The following is a 22,041-nucleotide window of genomic DNA, read 5'->3' on the forward strand; positions in this document are numbered from 1 at the left end:
AACAACACATATACACATTCCCATTAACATTTATCCATGTGGATTGCCATTTCATTTAATATTGACATGGATAATTGCTTAAGTTTGTGTAGTGCAGCACATGCTATAGTATGATTAGTCCAAAGGTGGATGGTCATATTAAGAAGAACTTCATGAATCACAATTTAGTGCAAGGATAGGGAGATATAGTCTCAGAGGTTAGCAAGAAAGACTATTTAAATTTTATATATATATATATATATATATATATATATATATATATATATATATATAATTTAAATTAAATTAAATTAATTATTATATATATATATATATATATTTTATGTAGTTTATTTATTATTATTTTTTTAATCGAAAAGAGTATTTGTATTATATAATTATGTAAGTGGTTTGCAACAAATACATCGAGCATTAAAGAGTTAATTTATTAAAATTTTTGAATTGTTTTCTTCTTTCCAATAGGGATATATGATTTTTCTAAAAAGAATATATTTGAATAACAAAAAAAGGTTTTGTAGGTGAATATCTTACAAATTTGCCCCAACAAAACACATAATTCACAACATATAAAGCTTCTAAGTGATTATCAAAGCTTTCATGATCACTTGTTTGTATGGGTGTTTCCTCCAATTTTCCATTTTTATATTTTCTTGTATCAACCAATTTAACTAAAAAAAACAATAGACTTCATTTGCTATTAAGGAATTATAATAGGTCTGATTTGGCCATTAATATTTGAAGATTATAATAGGTCTAATTTGACCATTAATATTTTAATTCACCTATATTCAATTTACATCTCTTGTTAGCATGCTTGTTTTCTTCTTTGTTGAAGTCTCTTAGGACATGAAAATATGTTTTGGATAAGATATCTTACAGAATTTTCCTAATTTTTTTCATGATGTTTTCCATAAATTTGTCCTTCCAGAGAGATCCTTTGACTAGACGATGCAGGATTTGTGTCTACCTAATATTTTTTGGCTAACAAAAATCTTAATAGAAACTATATATTTTTGCTTTATTATTTGTTACATAACCTAAATCCCATAAATACCTAAACACTTTATAATTATAAAATAATCCTCCTCTCTCTTATAACCTTTAATTAATTTATTATTTATTTTAATTATTATTATTATTTTAATCTTTATAATTATAAAGTAACCCTCCTCTCTCTTGTAACCTTTAATTAATTTCTTATTTATTTTAATTATTATTATTTTAAAACCTCAATAATTTTAATAAATCCCTAGCTCATAATCTAAACCAAAGCTATTTTCACGCGAAGAAAAAAGGAAGGGAAAAAATATTAAATCGCAAATGCTATTTCCCGGCACAATTATAATTTTTTATCGCTTATCTATAATTTGTATCATTTATTGTATTTTTGCAGCCACAGATCATGATAAAAGTCATATTGGGTAAAAATAAAAATATGACAATGAAATTTATTATTTATTATCATTATGAGTATAAAAACATGGGTGGTGATGTGTAAGGCAGTGTACGCATCCTCGGAATTTGAGGTTTAGAATTAGAGATTTTAGAATTTGTTTTTTTATTAAATGACAGAAAACAAAAAAAATTAAAAATTTAATATATAAGATAATTTAATATTTTTAATTTAATTATTATTTAAAAAAAATATATTAAAAAGTGAAATAATGATATATTAAATTAATTTTTAATTTAAATTTTATAAAAATAAAATAAAATTATAAATGTAAACTATATCAACATATTATTTACAAAATTAACACATTGAATTAACTAATTGCATGGTTTTTTTTTAACTTAAATTTCTTTTATAGCATCACATATAAATATATATAAAATTAACTCAACATAAAATTGCAAATATATAATAAAATAGTTAAGAAAATGTAATCATTATTTTTTTTTGAACTCATACGAAAGGAGAATTTGAAATTCTAAATCTAGTGCATGTGTTAAATTATTCTCCTATAAATCTTAGGATGCCAATTGATATGATATCTTTTTTTAATGTTATTATGAAAAAGTTTCAATGCTCTAATATAATTTGTATTTTTTTAAATTCTTAATTATTATAATAATTATATATTTTGTTATTAATGAGATTATTTTATGGGTTAGATAAAATGATTGTTTTTTTTTTCTAAATTAAGCTAATTCTATTACTGAAAAATATAGTACACTGAGGCTTCAGCTTGTGCATATCCATGCCTGAGTGTTGGGTAAAAATAGCAAAAACAGAGTCTGGATTGCCCATAATGGGAAACCAGTCCGAATCAAAATAAGATTGCCAATATTATCTTGTTGCCCACGCAAGGGAAACCAGCAATTATGCATAGTTTTTTATCAATTTTTCAAGGAGAAACAAAAAACAACCAAGTAACCAAATACCAGCAGTTTTTCTGAAAGCCCCGTAAAAGAAACCAGAAAGCAAAATTCCCAAAACCTGAGAATAGCAGACACGTGGCAGGTTGTGTGGCCGATCAGGTGCGTGGCAGAGACGACGGGTGTTCCTCAACAATGAAGCATCTGTAAGCCTCCATGTCGACACCTGCCTGCTTTGAAGCCTCCGTGTTGTCTGCCTGCTGCGCTGGTTGTTCCTCCTCAATAAAACAATGGTAAGGATCCATGTCTTCGTCGTCATGCTGGTCCTCCTTCCCAGTTTGCTGCGTCCCTGCACTGTGAGTGCTCTTTTGGACCATGGTTGGTTCTGCTCTAGTGTGGCCACCACCTTCAGTGGCCTGCTCCTCCTCGTTAAAGGTGATGGAATGGGAGCTCCCCGCAACTCTGGCTGGCATTGTTCTGGAATGGTGTCCACCCTCAATAGCTTGCTCCTTCTCATGAAAGGTTATGGAGATGGTGGCAGTAATGATGGGCCTGTTCATGGAGGAACGAAAGATGAATTGGGCGGAATGGAGAGGCGGCTGTGGATTGGAAGGAATGCCACTAGGAGGCGAAGCAGGGGGCGTCAGATGGAGGCGGTGAGGTCGTGAGCGGCCTCTACCACTACGAGTGTTTGGGTAGCAACCTGTAGTCTGCTGAGCCAAAGAGGATGTGGTTTCAGAGGCCGGAGAATGAGGGGGATGAGTCAATATTCCTCTACTTCCACCCCTGCGACTACACATTCGATGTCGTGTTCTCAGCATGTTGACAAGACGTGTATGAGAATTTCTGTCAGGATTAAGCTCAAAGTGATGAGAAGGCTCAGTAGGATTAGCGGGTAGCTCAGAGGAGGGATTAGCTGCAGAGGCCAAGTGGAATACGAAATGGCAAGCTAGGCTTTGAGTGAAGTGAGTTCCCGGGCCTAAATCAATGCAACAAAGGATGCTGCAGCGCCTCCCCGTAGTAGTGCGAGAGCTAGGTGCTGCAGCTGCCTGAGGGCATAGACATTGCAGAGGCAGGGGATAAGAGACAGGTGCGGTGGTATGATTATCACCAGAGGTCATCTTTGCGTGGAGTCGAGGTGGGTAGTTGCAGGCTGGTTGAAGACGGCGCCAACTTAAATGCCATTTATGGCTAGTGTTAATGCAATTTTTAGACTGATGTGCCGGATTACGGAGGGCCATGTGGTATGGCCACTTGCCATCCCTTTCTGCCGCCACCTTACTATCTTTGCTGGGCACCCACATCCGAGAGTTGTGCTTCCTTGTGCACCAGGTTAGTGTAGGCTTGTAATTGAGTTTGGTCATTTAAAATATTGATTGTTCTAGATTGTAGGACCTGATCATGTTCAACTCCTATGTTTGCCAAAAGATTGGCCACCTTGTTGTTTTCTCTTTTGACATGAATGAAGGTGGTGGCTCGTCTATTTTTCATCCATTGCTCTATTAGTTCAAGCCGAGCCGCTAGTCTCCAGCTGGTAGCGACTCTCGAAGCTGTGGTTCCCATTTGTATTTGGGTAACCATGTGTATCAGAATTTGGGAATCCCCTTCTATTATAATAGGATGAAAATTATGTTGATGCGCTAGATTCATACCTTGCCACAATCCTTCTAGTTCTGCAGAATTATTTGTGTCCCATCCAATTGAACCAAAGTATACTAGCAGAGGTCGGCCTTCTTGATCTCTGAATATTCCACCATGTCCTGCTTTTCCTGGGTTGCCTTTTGAGGCCCCATCAAAATTTAGTTTGATCACATTTGTTGGAGGGGGGTTCCAATGTGATGGCTGCTTGTTGATAATGCTTGCTTTGTTGGGATCAATTTGAACCTGTGGGATCTTTAATTGCCAGTTGTCCCATATACTCTGTTCCTGTGCCTGAGTGGGAAAGTCCTCAACATTCCACTGTTGGAGAGTGAGGGTTTCTTGAATGTTCTAACATAAATTGGTCCAGATGATCTCCAATGTAGTGCTTTGATTTTTGAAAATTCTTTTGTTTCTTTCCTTCCAAATTGTCCAGAAAAGGAAGCCCGGGAGAGTTGTCCATAGCACATTTAAAAGTTTGCTTTTATATGGAGCAGGGGTCCAATTGTGAATGGTACCTTTGATATCCCCCAAGATTCTGCAAGGTCGCTGACATCTGAAAGTGAGTTTTTCCCATAATTGATTGGCCATGTGGCAGGAATCCATGAGATGTTGAATAGTTTCTCCTTGTTTTTGACAATTAGGACAATATGAGGGTCCCTGGAATCCTCTTTTAATTAAATTATCCCAAGTGAGAATTCTCTGATGATAGAGCAACCAAGTGAAGGTAGAGATTTTGGGCCATATTCTTGTAGTCCAGAGATGAGTCCAAGCAAGATCTACTAGTTCCTGTGTTTGGAGCATCAACTTATATGCTTCTTTTGTTGTGTAAGTTCCCCTTGGAGTGTAACCCCATCTCAGAACATCTTTTCCAGTTGTGCATCTGATTTTCCTGCTGGTGAGTTCCTTGTGTAAATCTGAGTAATAGTCTTCAGTTTCATGATGTATTATCTGTTCAGTTGGTTTCCATTGCCTAAAGCCTTGATTGTTACTTTGAGTCCAGTACTGTGATACATGGTCAATTTGGTTGAGGTTATTTCCATCATGATTTGGAGGGGGAAGGATTTCTGCAATTTTTGGCCTCTGTTGCCACGAATCCACCCAAAAACGCGCAGTTCAACCATCGCGTATCTCCCAGAAGCTGTGCTTTTGTATTAGCTCTTTATGTTGTTTTGCTGCATTCCAGATTAGAGATCCTGTGTCTGTAGTGGTGATTCTAATCAGCTCTTCCTGCGGATGATTATTCGCATATTTTGCAGTCCATAGTTGGGCCCATGGCTTCTGTGGGCTTGAAACCCATTGCCACCATATTCGTGCTCCCATCAATGTATTACTGTGTTGCGGGTCTCGCAATCCTAAACCCCCCGCTTTTTTGGAGTGCAAATGGTGGCCCATTTTACTAGCGTCCATTTACGGTTTTCCCCTGTGGAGCCCCATAAAAAGTTGCATTGCAAATCTTTGATCTTTTTGAGTGCCCATTTCGGTGCTGCAAGAACTGAGAAGAGATAGAGAGGCATGGATTGTAAAACCGCCTTTATCAGAATAAGCCTGCTTGCCATGTTGAGAGTTTTGTAGGTCCAAGACGATAAGCGGCTTTCGATTTTCTCAATGAGTTGGTTCCAGGAGGCATGCTTTAAGGCTGAATCTATCAGTGGAGCGCCCAAGTATTTAGATGGAAGTTTAGCTTGTGAGAATCCTATGATTCTGGCAATTATTCTTTGGGTGGCAGGAGGAGTGTGGAAAAAGAAGATTTGAGATTTAGCAGTATTAATGGTGGTTCCCGAGGCCATGGAAAAGGTGTCTAGCAGAGCTTTGAAAGCACGGGCTTCACTAACAGAAGGATGTCTGAACAACATATTATCATCAACAAATTGTTGATGAGTTATAGCAAAGGTTCCATGGGCAGAAATGCCTATGAGGTCGTGAGATTGAACAACATTCTTTATAAGGCGACCCAAACCTTCTGCCATAAGAATAAAGAGGAAGGGGGATAAAGGGTCACCTTGACGAATTCCTCTGGATGGGAAGTAGGGTTTGGAGGGGATTCCATTAACTAGGATAGAGAAGAAGGGGGATGATATGAGATTCATAATCCATCTGACCCAGGTCGGGCTAAAGCCGAAGGCAGTAAGCAATTGTTTTATATAAGTCCAACTTAGTTTGTCAAAAGCTTTAGAAAGATCGATTTTAAGAAGCATACCTGCCTGTTTGTTGCTCTTTAAGGAATGAATAATTTCATGAGACAAGATGATGCCATCCAAGATTTGACGTACTTCAACATAGCTAGATTGTTCCGGTGAAATGAGGAGAGGTGATCCAGGTGGATGTTGGTGGCCACCCACCTATCCCACTTGGACCCCCACAACTGTCTCTTTCAGTTTTTCAGTTTTCGTAATTGTAGCACAATTTATTATTTTTAGCAGTTTTTTCGGGTCCTGAACTTCTGGAGTTGTTTTGAGGCCCTAAACGACGTTTTTTGGGAAATCTGAGAGCAACATGGGTCCATGGACCGATGTTTCTCTTCATAAAGTTATATTTCTTGGATAGATCTTTCTAACGAGCTATTGTACGCGTCAAACGAAGATCGGGTGCCAAAGTTACAACCTCGGGAAATTGATGTACCAATTTACCCAAACAGGGCCCACAATTTGGCGTTTCATCTTCTAGGGTTAGGTTTTGGGATGTTAAGGGTTTTCCATTGTTTCTCAGCAATAAATAGGCTTTCGAGCCTCATTGTAACACAGTTCAGAGGCATGTAGCCGCCACATCTCTTCTCAGAGATAGGCTACCATCGCCCTAGCTGGTTTATTTCCATTTCTGTTTGTAAGCATATTTCAGTATTTTACAGTAATGAAATGAAGTATTATTTCCGTTGCATATCTTTCTTTATGGTTATCTCTGTATTTTATTGCATTCCTATTTAAATATGGATCAGTGGTATCAGAGCGGTCTACTTTTTTCTCTGTTTTTCTTTGCATGTCTCCAATGAGGTCAGGATATAAGGAGTTAGGGCTTGAACTGGTCGAACCTTTGCAAGACCAGCCCCGCAAACCTCGACGGCCTCCCATGGCAGATGAGAAGAAAGACGAGGGGGTAGGACATCCTATCAAAATCTTGCTCGAAGAAGCCCTCAAGCGGCAAAGGAACGTGATGATGGATAGCTTTGCACAAGTCCTTCAGCGACTACCCAGAGGCGACGCATCGACTTCCAATAGCTACTCTGGAAATGCCACACCATTTAAGGTACAAGTTAATTTCGAAATCCCCATCTTTGAGGGTCAAATAGACGCAGATGCCGTAGATAAATGGTTGATTTTGCTAGAGGGTATTTTTCTGTTCATGAATTTTCAAGTCGGGAAAAGATTGTTTTCGCTCTTCTCAAATCAGCCCCCCACGTCAAGGACTAGTGGGAAACCTATTGCGAGCAGAAGAATGAAAGTACGGGCTCACTATTTTCAGCCGCACCCACTTGGGATTCATTCCGGGATGCCGTCAAGGAGCAGTACTACCCTGTCAAAAGCTATGAGGACAAATACATCAAATGGACCACACTGCGGCAGGGAAGGGACCAAGATGTGCCGGAGTTCACAAACATTTTTCATACCCTTCGCACACAGTTGGGTATCAAGGACTCTGAGCTTCATTTGGTCCTCAAATACGGAGCTGCCTACACAAATACATCCAGGAAGAGATGGAGTTCTTGAACATCTCCTCGCTCGGCATCGTGTACCGATACGCTGTCACAATCGAGCAAAAGTTCAAACAGAAGAAGTGAGACTTTGGATCTGCAAATCCGAAGACCAAAGGACAAAGCCAAGGTGGGGTGACCCAAGAAAACCTGTTGAAGCCACAAGAAAAGAACAACACCACGAAGCCGAAGAAGGACACAGGAAAGTGGTGTGAGTTCCACAAGAGTCCCACTCATAACACAAGTGAGTGTCGGACCAAGCAGTCACTGATGGCCGAGTTGAAGGCTTCCAAATCAGATGCATGTTCCGACCCTAAGCTAGAACCCGACAAGGGGAATGGCAAAGGGAAGTAGATCATTGATGCAAAGCCCAGCGTCATTGTTGCCACCGCCAAGATCCAGAAGAATGAGCATGAAGATATAGAGGAGGGGGAACGTCTTTTCCACTCACAGATGTGGGTGAAGGGTTCGCCACTGCAATTCATTGTCGACAATGGCAGCCAAAAGAACCTTATTTCAGCAGAGGTCATGAAGCGGTTGGGCCTACCGACTACACTACAGTATTGGGTGGCTTCATGAAGGACGAGATCTCAAAGTTCGCCAGCAGTGCCGCCTTCCCTACAGCATCAAGCCCTTCACAGACGAGGTATTGTGTGATGTTACACCTCTGGATGTTTGTGATGTACTATTAGGCGAACCATACTTGTGGAGGCGACATGATGTCTATGAGTCAAGGCCTCGCGCTGTCATTATTTCTTTGGATAATTCATTATATAGGATACCAGAGGTAGCCCCACCTACCACCACCTCTTTGAACACTTCTAAGAAAAACAACAAGCTCATCTCCTAGACTAGGAAATTCATTTTCTGTCTGGTTCGCTCCCAAAGTAAGGGGAAGATTGTCACCACATCCATGACCCCCACGAAGGGTTCCTCCATGCAGCAGCAACAACAAAGGGATACGATCATGAAAGAACATAGGAGAAACTTCTCCTCACCCACAAGGGTACCACACAAGTTTCAGGTGGGCAACAAAGTTTGGTTGCATTGGCAGAAAGAACGCCTTACCAGAACCCATCAGAAGCTCCGACCACGTTGACATGGTCCTTACACCATTACTAAGGCTATGGGAAATAATGCTTTGGAGCACAACATTCCTCCATTCTTTCGCCTTCACCAAGTGTTCAATGTGTACCGTTCTCGACCATGCTTCCCACCATTACTGGACACATCAGAGATTGCAGAACAACTCACCAAGGACCAAGTTCAACAGATGGAGGAACTCAACACAATGGGGACCATTACTTCCTAAGGGGGGAGGAATGATCCAGGTGGATGTTGGTGGCCACCCACCTATCCCACTTGGACCCCCACAACTGTCTCTTTCAGTTTTTCAATTTCCGTAATTGTAGCACAATTTACTATTTTTAGCAGTTTTTTCGGGTCCTGAACTTCTGGAGCCGTTTTGAGGCCCTAAACGACGTTTTTTGGGAAATTTGAGAGCAACATGGGTCCATGGACCGATATGTTGCTCTTCCCAAAGTTATAGTTCTCGTATAGATATTTCTAACAAGCTATTGTACGCGTGAAACGGAGATCGGGTGCCAAAGTTACGACCCCGGGAAATTGATGTACCAATTAACCCAAACGGGGCCCACAATTTGGCATTTCATCTTCTAGGGTTAGGTTTTGGGATGTTAAGGGTTTTCCATTGTTTCTCAACAATAAATAGGCCTTCAAGCCTCATTGTAACACAGTTCAGAGGCATGTAGCCACCACATCTCTTCTCAGAGATAAGCTACCATCGCCCTAGCTAGTTTATTTCCATTTCTGTTTGTAAGCACATTTCAGTATTTTACAGTAATGAAATGACGTATTACTTCCGCTGCATATATGTCTTTATGGTTATCTCTACATTTTATTGCATTCCTGTTTAAATCCGGATCAAGAGGGAGAAGCGGTTTGAGGCGATTGGCAATGACTTTCGAAATGATTTTGTATATGACATTGCACAGAGCGATGGGCCTGAACTTCTCTGGAGTACTCGGCTGATCTTCTTTGGGGATGAGAGCTATAAATGTTGCATTGAGAGAAGGAAGTAGCCAATGCATAGCTCATGATTCTTCTACCACCTTCCAAACTTCCTCTTTGATTAAATCCCAAAAGTGATGGTAGAAGTTAGAGGTGAAGCCATCAGGTCCAGGAGCCTTCCCATCTTTCAGTTGAGCTGAAGCAGATTCTACTTCCATCATAGTAACCAGTCGCAGCAAGAGCTGATTGTGCTCTTCTGTTATAATTCTTGGAATATGTTGGAGTATTTCGTTTATAGCAGGCTGTCTACCTGTAGGCGGCTCTTGATGTACTGTTTTGAAGTGATTAGTGAGCTCTCTCTCAATGTCTTCATGTTTCTCCAATCGTTCTCCCCGTGGAATTTGAAGATGCGCAATGGTGTTATTCATTCTTCTTTGGATAGTTGTGCGGTGAAAGAATTTGGTGTTTCTTTCCCCTTCTTTTAGCCATATGATTCTTGATTTTTGTTTCCAGAGCATTTCCTCTTGTTTCCTTCTTTCTTCTAGTTGCGTGAGAAGAGCTTGTTCTTGACTTGCTAAAGTCTCGGTTCTACCTCCTGTAATGATCTTTTGCTGTAGCTCTATCATACTTTGCTCGAGCACTTTTTGACCTTGAAAAATATTACCAAAGGTGGTATGATTCCAGTGCTTGATTTTCCTTTTGATATGCTTCAGCCTCTGTTGGAATTTATACATAGCTGAGCCGCCAGAGGGAATAAAGCTCTCCCAAGCTGATTTGACTATATTTTTGAAATCAGGGTGGGTGAGCCAAAAAGTTTCAAATCTGAATGGTTTCCTGTTTGAGTTTCCAGGACCCGTCCATTGAAGGGAAATGGGCCAGTGATCTGAGCCTGCAATGGGGAGTATTGAGGCGGTGATATCACCTCCCAGATGTACTGAGTTATCTGAGATGAGGAATCTGTCCAACCTGGATGTGATTTGTTGAGAGCCTGACCTTTTATTGTTCCATGTGAAAAGACCATTATCAAATGGTAAATCAATTAGCCAATTATTTTGAATGTATTCTTTGAAGCCGCTGCTTTCACTGTCCAGCTTCCCTCTGCCTCCTTTTTTTCCCTCCAACCGAGTGATCATATTGAAGTCACCGCTTGTGATCCAGAGTGGATGTGTTCTTGTGGAGTTGAGAGTTTCAAAAAATTTGAGCAACGCATTCTTTTGCATAAAATCTTGAGGGAAGTATACATTTGTCAAATGACCATGTATATTGGTTCCTATGATGTGAAAAGTGGCTTGGATGAGATGATGAGATGCATGAAAGTCTGTGAGGGAGATGTGTTGCGTATTCCAGGCTATAGCAAGCCCTCCTGAAGCTCCAGTTGCATCTACCGTGACAGTTTGGCATCCCAACCAGGCTTTGGATAAAATAGAAGCTAATGTGCTAGTATTACATTTTGTTTCCTGCATGAAGAGAATATGTGGTTTTTCATGCTGTATCATGTTCTTTATCATCCTGTATTTCCCGGGACTATTAAGTCCTCGAACATTCCATGAAATGAGCTTCATGGTTGACCAATAGGTAAGGATCTATAGTATTTAGTCAGCTTGGAGCACCTACCGGACTCCACTAGCATTTCCCCAATGAGGATGGTGCGTTGTAAATCTGTCTTTCTTCCTCTTTTCTTCCCATCTTTGGTGATGTGTTTCCCATCCCAACTGCTTCCTTGTTGTATGCCCAGGGTTCTGTGCTGGTGCACCCTTAAGAGTACCACTTCTAGATTTTCGAGCTGCCTGTCCGGTATTTTGTCGAACTCTTTCTTTTTGCATGCTTGTTCTAGACTGAAGATGTCTAGGTCTCCTAGATCAAAGCTTTCAGGTTCTTCTTCCATGTGACTTTGTTGACTGCTCTCATCCATATGGTGGTTTTTTTTGAGTGGGTCTATCAACAAGTTGTCAATGTCCATTCCTTTTGTGGACCATAGGGCTTTGTTGTAATCTTGAAGGGGGATAGGTTGAGAGGCTATTGGTTGCGGATCTGAGTTAGTCTCCGAGGATGGTTGACTAACATCATTAGGAGTAGGTACAACGAATGGTTTGGTGGATGGCGCAGAAGTTGTCTTAACTATATTGGAAGGATCTGATTCTGGCATATCTAGGTTTGACAGAAGGTCAAAACTGTTGCTGGAGGATGGTGCAACGGAGGATGGTATTGCGTTTTTTGGTGCGGTAGGGGGTTTTTTGTTATGCTTCTTTCTATTAGCAACTTTGGTAAACCCTTCAGAGTCAGATTTTTCCACATGGTCTGTAGATTTAGGAGAGGCATTTAGAGGACAATCACGGAATAAATGTCCATGGGCGTGGCATTTCCTGCATCTAAAGGGCACATGTTCATAATCTATGGGTTGAATCCATTCAAAGTCATCGTGAAGGAGACTTACCGAATCCGTAAGTGCCTTGCCTAGTTTCATATAAACGCAGATGCGAGCATATGAGGTGTACCGGCGAAGCTTTGTTTCCTCTGCAATCTTTATGAATTCTCCTAGCCCGTTGCCAATAGCTTTGAGTGATTCTTCATCCCAGTATTCCAGAGGTAAGGAATACATGTGAATCCAAACTGGTGCCCAGCTGAAGTCTTCCTTGTCTGGATTGAATCTTTCTATCCAATCTTATAGATATAGACCCGCAACATTGAAGAAATAGGGTCCTCCATCTAGAACACGATTTATATCTTCAATACAGTTGAATATGGTCATGAAAAAACCTTTGGGGCCTAGCTGTAGGGTAACCTGTCCCTTGGGCTTCCACTTTGAGGTTATCCATCCTTGCAGGGCTTTTTCGGTAGGCCAGTAGCCTATGAATTTAACTATAAGCGCATGGTCTTTCATATATTGTATTTGTGCATTGATTCTATGACTGGGTAGATCAATCTTGTGGCTTTCCGCTACAATGGGCTTGCAAGTGGAAGACGTTTCCTTCTTTGGTTCATCAGGTGTTGCAGGGATGTTCTCTTTTTCATTGTTCAGATCTGCCGTTTCGTTCTTCTCCTGCTGCTTGCAGGCTGTACCGATGGTTGTTCTGCACTCCCAGTTGAGGGCTGTTCATTTTCGTCCCCATGAGGCTGATTTCCAGTGTTGCGGCCTATAGGGGGAGGCCCTGTGGCCTCCCCCATCTGAATGTTCATTGGTTGTTTCTATCAATTCAGCTAGACCCGCGCTGGCAGTGGTACTGCTTGATTCTGAGAGTCTGCTTTCTCTGTCGCTGTGCCGTGGAAGGGTTTGTCAGAAACCCTAGTCCGCCATTTTCCTCTGCTCCCACTGCATTTCAAACTGTGGAATCATTTTTTTTAGATAAAATAATTGTTGTTTTTTCTTTAGTTTTAAATTTTTGTCAATAATATGATAATGATAATGATAAATATTGAATTGTAATGATTTTGTGTTTATGAATATTATTATATTGACTCTTATTTTCACCTTTGGGTTGAGAAAGAAGTAGCTTAGTATACATCCCACACATTACTAAGACAAAAAAGCTAATTAAACAATAAATTTATTTTATATTATTATTATTATTAATTAGAAAATAAATTAATATGAGTTAAACATATATACATTTAAGAAAAAAAAATGTAACTAGATTTTAACTCATGGGATTCGCCCAAACTTTATTATGGAGATTCTTAACTTTTCAATAAGCTTTGTTACAATACCATGGCTTCCTAATACCACACGCCCAAAAAAACCATAAGTTATGTTTTTATGACACATATTCATATGATCTTTTTTTTTTAATTAATCACTTTAACTAAAAAATAAAAAAAATTACTTAAAATAAATCTCAACTTTTCATCTGTCAATATTATTAAAAATATTCTAAAATATCTCATATAAATTAAATCTAATATTCTAAAATACCTAGCGTAGATTAAATCTATCCCATCAAAATAATAATAAATAATTAAATTAAAATTCATAAAACTCTATTCCAAAATTGATGAGCCTATAAACATAAATATAATATGAAAACTTTTAATACATTCAAATTATATATATCAATAACTTACTATTATAATTTTCCCAATTTTAATTTAATTTCAAACAAAATCTATAAAAAGAATTCTTAACTTTTAAAAATACAAAATTATTCAAATTATGTATATCAATAACTTACTATTACAATTTTCAAATTTAATTTTAAACTTATGACTTTTAAAATACATAACTATTAACTATCTCAAATTAAAACCTCCCTTGAAATATGAAAATACAAAACTATTTTCTATCTCAAATTAATTTGATTTTGAAATCAATGTCCAATCACTTATGAAAGTACACATGCCCATGAAGATACATTAAATCGAACAGATTGCTTTTCCATGTTGTTCCAACGATATCAAACCACAAACGCCCACTTGACTTTAAGCCCAAGTCCATGACAGAAAAAGTTGGTGAAGGCTGGACAGGACAGTTGAAAAGGGCCCAAGGAGCCCATTCACACACATATAGATTAAATCTTTGTCTCATCAACATTACAACAGAGCATGAAACACCCACTTGACTCCATTGTCTCATACGGTTGTAAGTCTCTGTCCATGATAGAAAAGCTTGATGAGGGCAGGACAGGATAACAGTTGAAAAAGGCCTGAGAAGCCCATGGATCCATATATATTTATCAATCAAGCCAATAAAGCTTATGTCTTATCAACCTTACATCCTATCTACAGACCAGGAAAAACCCACTTGATTCCAGCCTCTCATACAGTTGTAAGTCCCTGTCAATGATAGAAACTTATGAAGGCGGGACAGGAGGATTGTCAATGATAGAAACTTGATGAAGGCGGGACAGGAGGATTGTTGAAAAAGGCTTGGGAAGTTTATACAGAGTTGGAATTTCAAAACAAATTCATTTTTTAAATTTGATGGTTTTCATATTTTTTTTTCTTGGTTTTCGTAATTTTAATAAAAGATGAGATAATTTTATAAATTTTTAAATTGTATTTGATGGATACCTATACATGAGCCTATGAATCCATATATATCTCAATTAATACAATAAAGCATGTCTTATCAGTCTTAGGATATAATGCTACCATGAAATACAGCTAATAATATATATGTAGCTATTGGGTCATTGATGAGCTGGGCAGTATAGACCGGAAGTTCTTATTTCCACCTCTATAGTTTTATTAATGCGTCCTGACATGCGCCTCTGATAGCCCGATATAACACGGCGTTATTTTTTTTCCACCTCTATAACCGTGTGCATGTGTTATATCTGGCTATCAAGGGCACATGTCAGGGCGCATTAATAAACCTATAGAAATAGAACTAGGAACTTCCGTATAAACCACCTCTCTATAATATTGAGTCTCACCTCTCTGAAATATACTTCCAATAATGCACTTGGTGAAATCGAACTAATAACATATACTACCCCACTCATTAATAATGTGATTGGTGAAATCAAACTGATGACACATACTACCCCACTCATTAATAAATCAATATTATTAACCCTAAAACACATACACGTACATTTAATAGTTGACAATCAGTCTTACTTATGTCGCTACGCAATGTATAATTCTGCCTTCCAGAATTGAAAGGGAATCGAAATCTCACTTCGTTTCAGCAGAAGATCCAGTATTCCAGTCAACCAAGACAAAAGACGAATGTGTATTATTAGCAGTCTCATTTTCAAAGAGCAGCAGCAGCGACATGTGAATATCACGCACAAACATGCGTGCATACCGATTGCAATTCGCATGATTTGACATATTCTCCACGTATGGTGCATATACGTTTGACTAAAAGAGATGGGTCACCTCACGACTCACGAGTCACGACGGTGGATGCCGCTGTCCTGGAAACCTACTCTCGTAGTTCCCGTGGGCCTCTAACGTAGGACATGTCACAGTCGATCTGCCGACCTCGCAAAAAATTACTGCCACTTTGCAAGAGTGTGGATTGCGAAGCAGTGATATGGATAGAAAACTAGCGGTTTTTTGTTTTAATATGGTGTGTTATTACTGTTTATGGGTTTTGGATAGACGGTGATCTTGTGCTTTATTAAGATGCTCCTTGATGTGAAGTTACCAATTCAATTCCTTACCCAGGATGATATATTGGACATCATGAAGATATAGTCCTACCAAGCTTACAATTTTGCTTTTGTGTGTTATTACATGTATAAGGTAAATGCCATAAATAATGAATGTTAATAAGGGTTAATGTAACATATGTATGGGGAGCAAATGTTAATGATGCTTAGTTTACATGGAGTTAATGTTAAAGATATGATCATAAAGTGTATAAGTATAAATTTTTAGTCATGAATCAAAATGCAAGGAATTGATTATTTAATCTTTCATAGAGATTACAATGTGGATGTTCGCCCATGGTCTCCACACACCTCCATGCCCACATCTCTGCACTTCTTTGTCCACAACATATTTTACATTGAGGAATTGAGTTATCTGTCAACATCTTTGATTTCATGTGGATGATTTACATTGGGTGACTGAGTTATTTTTCAACATCCTTTCATCTCATGTGGAGGACTAACATTTGACTTGTCCTCTCCCATCTGTTTGATCTTTTGCATTGCGCATTCAATGCATTAGGTATAAAGCATGATGTCTATTTGCAAAATAATTATGACACATTGTTTTTGTGTCTATCGTACAATAAATATGGTTTTTGTTAACTAATGAACCTTAACTCCTATACATTCCTCCAAGCATTTCACACATAAAAGAAAGTTAGCGTTAAATGAGTGACTTTCACTGAAGGTATATTAATCCAAGTGTGAATAAAAGGGATTAATGCTTCATTTAATATTAACAATGACTACCTACATGCCTATTGGATGAAATATCTAATTTATATGTGCAATTCTCTCATGTGACTAAGCATATTGAAAGTGAAAAAGATAGTAAACAAGGGGGAACCATTATGGGGTAATATAGCTCACTCTCTATGTCATGAGAATATAGCACATCGATGGTCCTTAGCTTACAAATGGTATTCATAGCTTCTCCAAGAAGCCAAGATTACTAACAATGTGTGGATATCCAAGATAGACAAAGCTAGTTGCATGTTTGAAGCATTTGATTTCAAAGAGTTGCCATCATGGTGTGCTAGGAGAATTGATTCCAAGCACATATTGGTCAAGGTTAAAAAAAGTAGAAAGACTTTTATTAGCTTGACTCCAAATATTTTTAGAAGGATGTTGGCTTCCAAAATCAAACAAAGTCCTTAAGTTGTTTGACATAGATTCTTTTTTTAGATGTTCATGGTGGGGAGAAAATCTTCTTAAGGATTTTCTAGATCAACCCACTGCTATATTAGTTAATCCTACCTGTTGAGAATGCAACAAGATGATGGAGCTTAGTGGAAAGGAGTCGCCTTCACTAAGTGGGCCCGCAGGCTATTTTTGGCGCAAAGTCTATTTTTAGACATATGGATCATGGTCTATGAGTTGCAGGATGTTATTTGTGGATGATTGGTCATTTGGTAAAAATAGATGGACTTCTATTTTTAGACATATGGGCAGTTTCTATTTTTAGACTGCCAGGCTAAAAATAGAACAATCGAATATTATTAGCTCATAATAATATTTGGACTATAAACATTATCTTATCCTCTTGGAGCAATTCAGTTTGAGCTACAGATGTGGCACATGCAGCTGTCAGAAGGAAATACGCTTTTCTTGTGGGTCAGTTGAGCTATTGCATGCAGGACTTCAGTTGGAACTCATGTGGTTGAGTTTGGTGGAGTTGATTGAGGAGTTGATGGAGTTGTGTTCAGTTTGACTTGGTTGAACTAGTTGTATTTAGTTTAACTGCAAATACACTAGTGATGGGTAATGTGAATTAATTGTTAAATTAATTCACTAATTATTAACTCATAAAGCAACTAAAGAATACATCAGTTAACTCAGTGCATGGACAGTTCAGTGGAGACAGGTGTTAGAGGTTGAGATTGCTATCAGTTGTGACTATAGTTGTGCATGATATTTGCACAATCAATGGATTGAGTATTGCCAATGAGGATTGCATGGTTCAGCCAAGGAAATACGAGTTTGGATCAGCCATTCATCATTATTCTCATGCAGGATTGCGCAGTGGAGGCAGGTAGACAATAGAGGAGATTTGAACCTGTGATTGATTCAGATCTGAGCTAGTTTTGTGTGTAATAGGTGGAGATAATACTGAGTACTTGTGAGGAGTATTGTACTATGTATTGTTACATGTTCTCAATCATTATAATATACAGATAGTGTGGGGTTTTCAGCTATATGCTTTCCCCGGATTACATACTGTGTTAATGTGCGCATGCGATTAACGTTTCATTGTTTTTAATTCCACAAAATTGATGATCAACGTAGAGGAGGTTATGTATTATGCATGTATTCCGCAATAGTGTATAATCGGGATAATCTTTGTGAATAAGTGTTATATTATTCAAAATTTCTACATGGTATCAAAGTGAAGTTGATCATCAGATCTATTATTTAGAAAGTGATTACATTTTATTTCTTCAGGTAGAGTCTGTAATCGGGCTAGGTAGCCTCTGGATTCATCCTTTTTCTTTGGAAGGTGAGATATCCGGTAAAAGCCCATACAGTGAATCTCTGTATGAGAAATACTTTGTTCTCACGAATTTTAGATCAGAAGCGGTTGAGTTTTGAGCTAGTGGAATTCGAATTTGCAACAGTGTTTTCTTGGTGTCAAAATTGAAATGTCTTTCAACGGATTGCGATTGGAGTATGCCCTTGAAGGCAGCTCGAACTATATTGCATGGAAAGACAGGATGGAGGTGGTGTTAGAGGACAATGGGCTGAAGGAGTTCATAGAGGCTGAGGTCCCAAAGCCTACTAATGCTACTCACGTTGAGGCTTGGCAAAAGAAGACAACAAAGTGTCGAAGGATTCTGTTGGAGGGCGTGAAGGATCACATTGTGTCCAGCCTGTATGGAAAGGCTTCTCCATACTTGATGTGGAAAGTGTTGACAGATTTATTCCAAGCAAGAGTGACCAGAGGAAGTTGGCGCTCAAGGATAAACTCAAAAACATTAAGTGTGAGAATGGAGACAGTATGCCCAAGTATCTCACGAAGTTCACCCAATGCCGGGATGAGCTGGGAAGTGTGGGGGTAACTGTTGATGATGAGGACTTGGTGAGCTTCGCTCTCCTTGGTCTTCCGAAGAGTTGGCATTCCTATCAGGACTCTGTCAATGGTCGGGAGAAATTGCCAGGATGGGAGAGAATTTGGTCAGATCTTGTGTAGGAGGAGATCAGGTGGAATACCAGGGACAGATCTTCATCAAAGGCAACTTATGAAGAAAATTGCGCTTTGGCTGCCAAAGCAAAGAAGGGGAAGAACAAGAAAGCTTCTCATTCCGGTGCAAAAGGCAAGAAGCAGGACATGTCCAAGGTGAAGTGCTTTCACTGTCACCAGCACGAACACTATGCCACAAATTTTCCGCAGAAGAAGAAAAATAAGCTAGCTGCTGGATCTGCAGCGGGAGAGGCCTTAGCCTCGTAGTTTGAGCTTGATTTTTTGTTGATCGCATGCTTGGTATCAAGTGTGATGGGATCGGTATGCTTCTTGGACAGTGGTGCGTCTTTTCACATGACAGGAGATCGAGATTTGTTTTCTGATCTGGAGGAGAAAGATCTTGGAGTGCACATCGAGATGGGCGATAATGGTAGATACAGTGCGACCGGTATCGGTACCATTTCCTTTGAGAGGGAGTCTGGTAAACCCTTCATATTGAAGGAAGTGATGCATGTTCCAGGATTGAAGAAGAATCTTATCTCTGTGGCGATGTTAGAAGACAAGGGATATGATGTTGTTTTCAGCGAGGGAAAGGCTTTCCTGTGCAGTAAGACCACTGGAGAAACCCGGAAGATAGGGGTTCGAGTTAGGGACCTTTATTAGTTGCATGTAGATGGCTGTGTAGCAATGGCATGCAAGGCAGAAGGATTGGTGAGCCGGGATGATGGCGAGCTGTGGCACACGAGATTGGGCCACCTTCACCATGGAGCCTTGAAAATACTGCAGCAGATCACTACTGGGCTTCCTAAAGGCACTCTTGCACAGTCAGATCAGTGCAAGGGGTGTACTTTGGGAAAATTTGTGAAAGCCACCTTTCACGAGAAGGATAGTCGCATCACGACGATCCTTGAGAGAATTCACACAGACGTGTGTGGACCTTTCTCAGTAGCTTCGACAGCAAAGCACAGGTACTATGTGATCTTTGTTGATGATTTCTCTCGAAAGTGTTGGATCTTCTTCATGCAGAAGAAGAGCGAGACATACTCAAAGTTCTGTGAGTTCAAAGCACTGGTTGAGAAGGAGTCGGGGAAGAAGGTGAAGGCTCTTAGGAGCGATAATGGTGGTGAATTCATCTCTGGCGAGTTCAAGGACTTCTGCAGTGCAGAACGGATTCGAAGAGAGCTCATAGCTCCCCATAACCCACAGCAAAACGAGGTTGCTGAGTGGAAGAACAGAACGATCGTGGGTGCTGCACGGGCGATGTTGCATGATCAAGGCCTACCCCTTCACTTGTGGGCAGAGGCATGCAATACTGCAGTATATGTGCAGAACCGTTGTCCTCACAGGATACTTGGCATGAGTACACCCGAGGAGGCTTATTCTAGTAAGAGGCCTGATCCTTCTCATTTGAGGATTTTTGGTTCTAACGTTTACATGCATGTGACGAAGGATGCCAGGAAGAAGCTGGAGCCGAACGCAGAGGTTGGGATATTTGTGGGGTACACTGATACACCCCACAACTATCGTGTGTATTTGCCAGACAGTCGCAATACTGTTGTGCGACGGGATATAAAATTTCAGGAGGAGAAAGCCATGAAGTGTTCGCTTGAGAGGGAGCCACACTTGCATGCAGATGAGGAGCTATTAGTTCCTAAGGATGAGCTTCAGGACGTGGATCAGCCACAGGACGAAGTTCATGGACTGAAGAGACCACTCATGCAGCGCCAACCATCAGAGGGCGAAAGCGCATTACAGAAGCTGAGCGACTGTCTCAAGATGCAGAGAAGGTTGTAGGACCACCTACAGCTCAACGTAGACAGAAACAATCACCTAATCGGTACACTGGATACATGGCTCTTGTGAGAAAATGTGTTGTGACTGAGCCATCCTCTTTCGAGGAAGCTGTGTAGGATCCCGCATGGGTAGATGCCATGGTGGAAGAGTATGATTTGATTGTCAAAAACAGTGCATGGGAGATTGTCCCAATACCAGAAGGGAAATCAGCGGTGGGTTCGAGATGGATCTACAAAGTGAAGCAGGAAGCTGACGGGAGTGTGGAGAAGTACAAGGCAAGATTTGTTGCCCGAGGCTTTTCACAGATAGAGGGGATCGATTATGAGGAGACCTTTGCACCTGTCGCAAGGTATTCTTCCATACAGACGATTCTTGCTCTCTCAGCGCAGATGGTGTGGCACATTCATCAGATGGATGTGAAGACTGCATTCCTCAACGGAGTCATTGAGGAGGAGGTGTACATAAAGCAGCCCGAAAGTTTTGAGATCTTCAGCAGCGAGTCGCATGTGTGCAGGCTCAAGAGAGCGTTGTATGGGTTGAAACAAGCACCACGTGCTTGGTACACATGGATAGACAGTTATTTCACTGGACTTGGATTCTCCAAGAGTGAGGCAGATCCTAACCTATACCAGATTGTGGTGGAGGGTAAGTTGCTTATCATTGTACTTTATGTAGATGATTTGATTCTAGCAGGTGATGAGCTGTTGATACTTTCATGCAAGGATGATCTTGCTAAGGAGTTTGAGATGGAGGACTTGGGCCTCCTTCATTATTTCCTGGGATTGGAAATTTGGCAGCGCAGTGATGTACTATTTGTTTCTCAGGGTAAGTATGCTTAGGAGATACTGGAGAAGTTCAACATGCATGGCTGTAAGCCTGTTGATACTCCTCTTCCTAGAGGTTGGAGGAAGGAGGATGCTACTTCAGTAGAAGTAGTGAATGCCAATGTTTATCGATAGTTGGTGGGGTCGCTTATGTATCTGGTCAATACACGACCCGATATATGCTATGCTGTTAACCAGCTTTCACAAGCTATGGTTAAGCCAACCAAGATCTTCTAGAAGGCATGCAAGCATGTATTGCATTATCTTAGAGGCACATCGGGATATGGATTGTGGTACAGACAGGAGGATGAGGTGAAGCTATGTGGCTTAACGGATGCAGATTGGGCAGGGAGCCCAACAGACAGAAAGAGCACATCTGGAGGGGTCTTCAGTATCAGGTCGACAGTAGTTTCTTGGTACAGCAGGAAGCAGAGATCCGTGGCACTCAGTTCAGCAGAGGCCGAGTATATG

At 40.0% G+C, this 22,041-nt stretch overlaps 1 protein-coding gene across 1 annotated transcript; it reads right to left on the reverse strand.

Moving 5' to 3' along the window:
• Positions 1–5,312: 5,312 nt before the first annotated feature.
• LOC149140399 (uncharacterized) lies at positions 5,313–5,927 on the reverse strand. The gene has a single exon (XM_089450973.1). The coding sequence runs from the start codon at positions 5,925–5,927 to the stop codon at positions 5,313–5,315; it is 615 nt and encodes a 204-aa protein (XP_089307099.1).
• Positions 5,928–22,041: the final 16,114 nt, after the last annotated feature.

This window comes from Pinus tabuliformis, chromosome X, assembly GCF_031772625.1.
Source record: "Pinus tabuliformis cultivar Carrire ecotype Pingquan chromosome X, CPIR1, whole genome shotgun sequence".
NCBI classification, from domain to species: Eukaryota; Viridiplantae; Streptophyta; class Pinopsida; order Pinales; family Pinaceae; genus Pinus; species Pinus tabuliformis.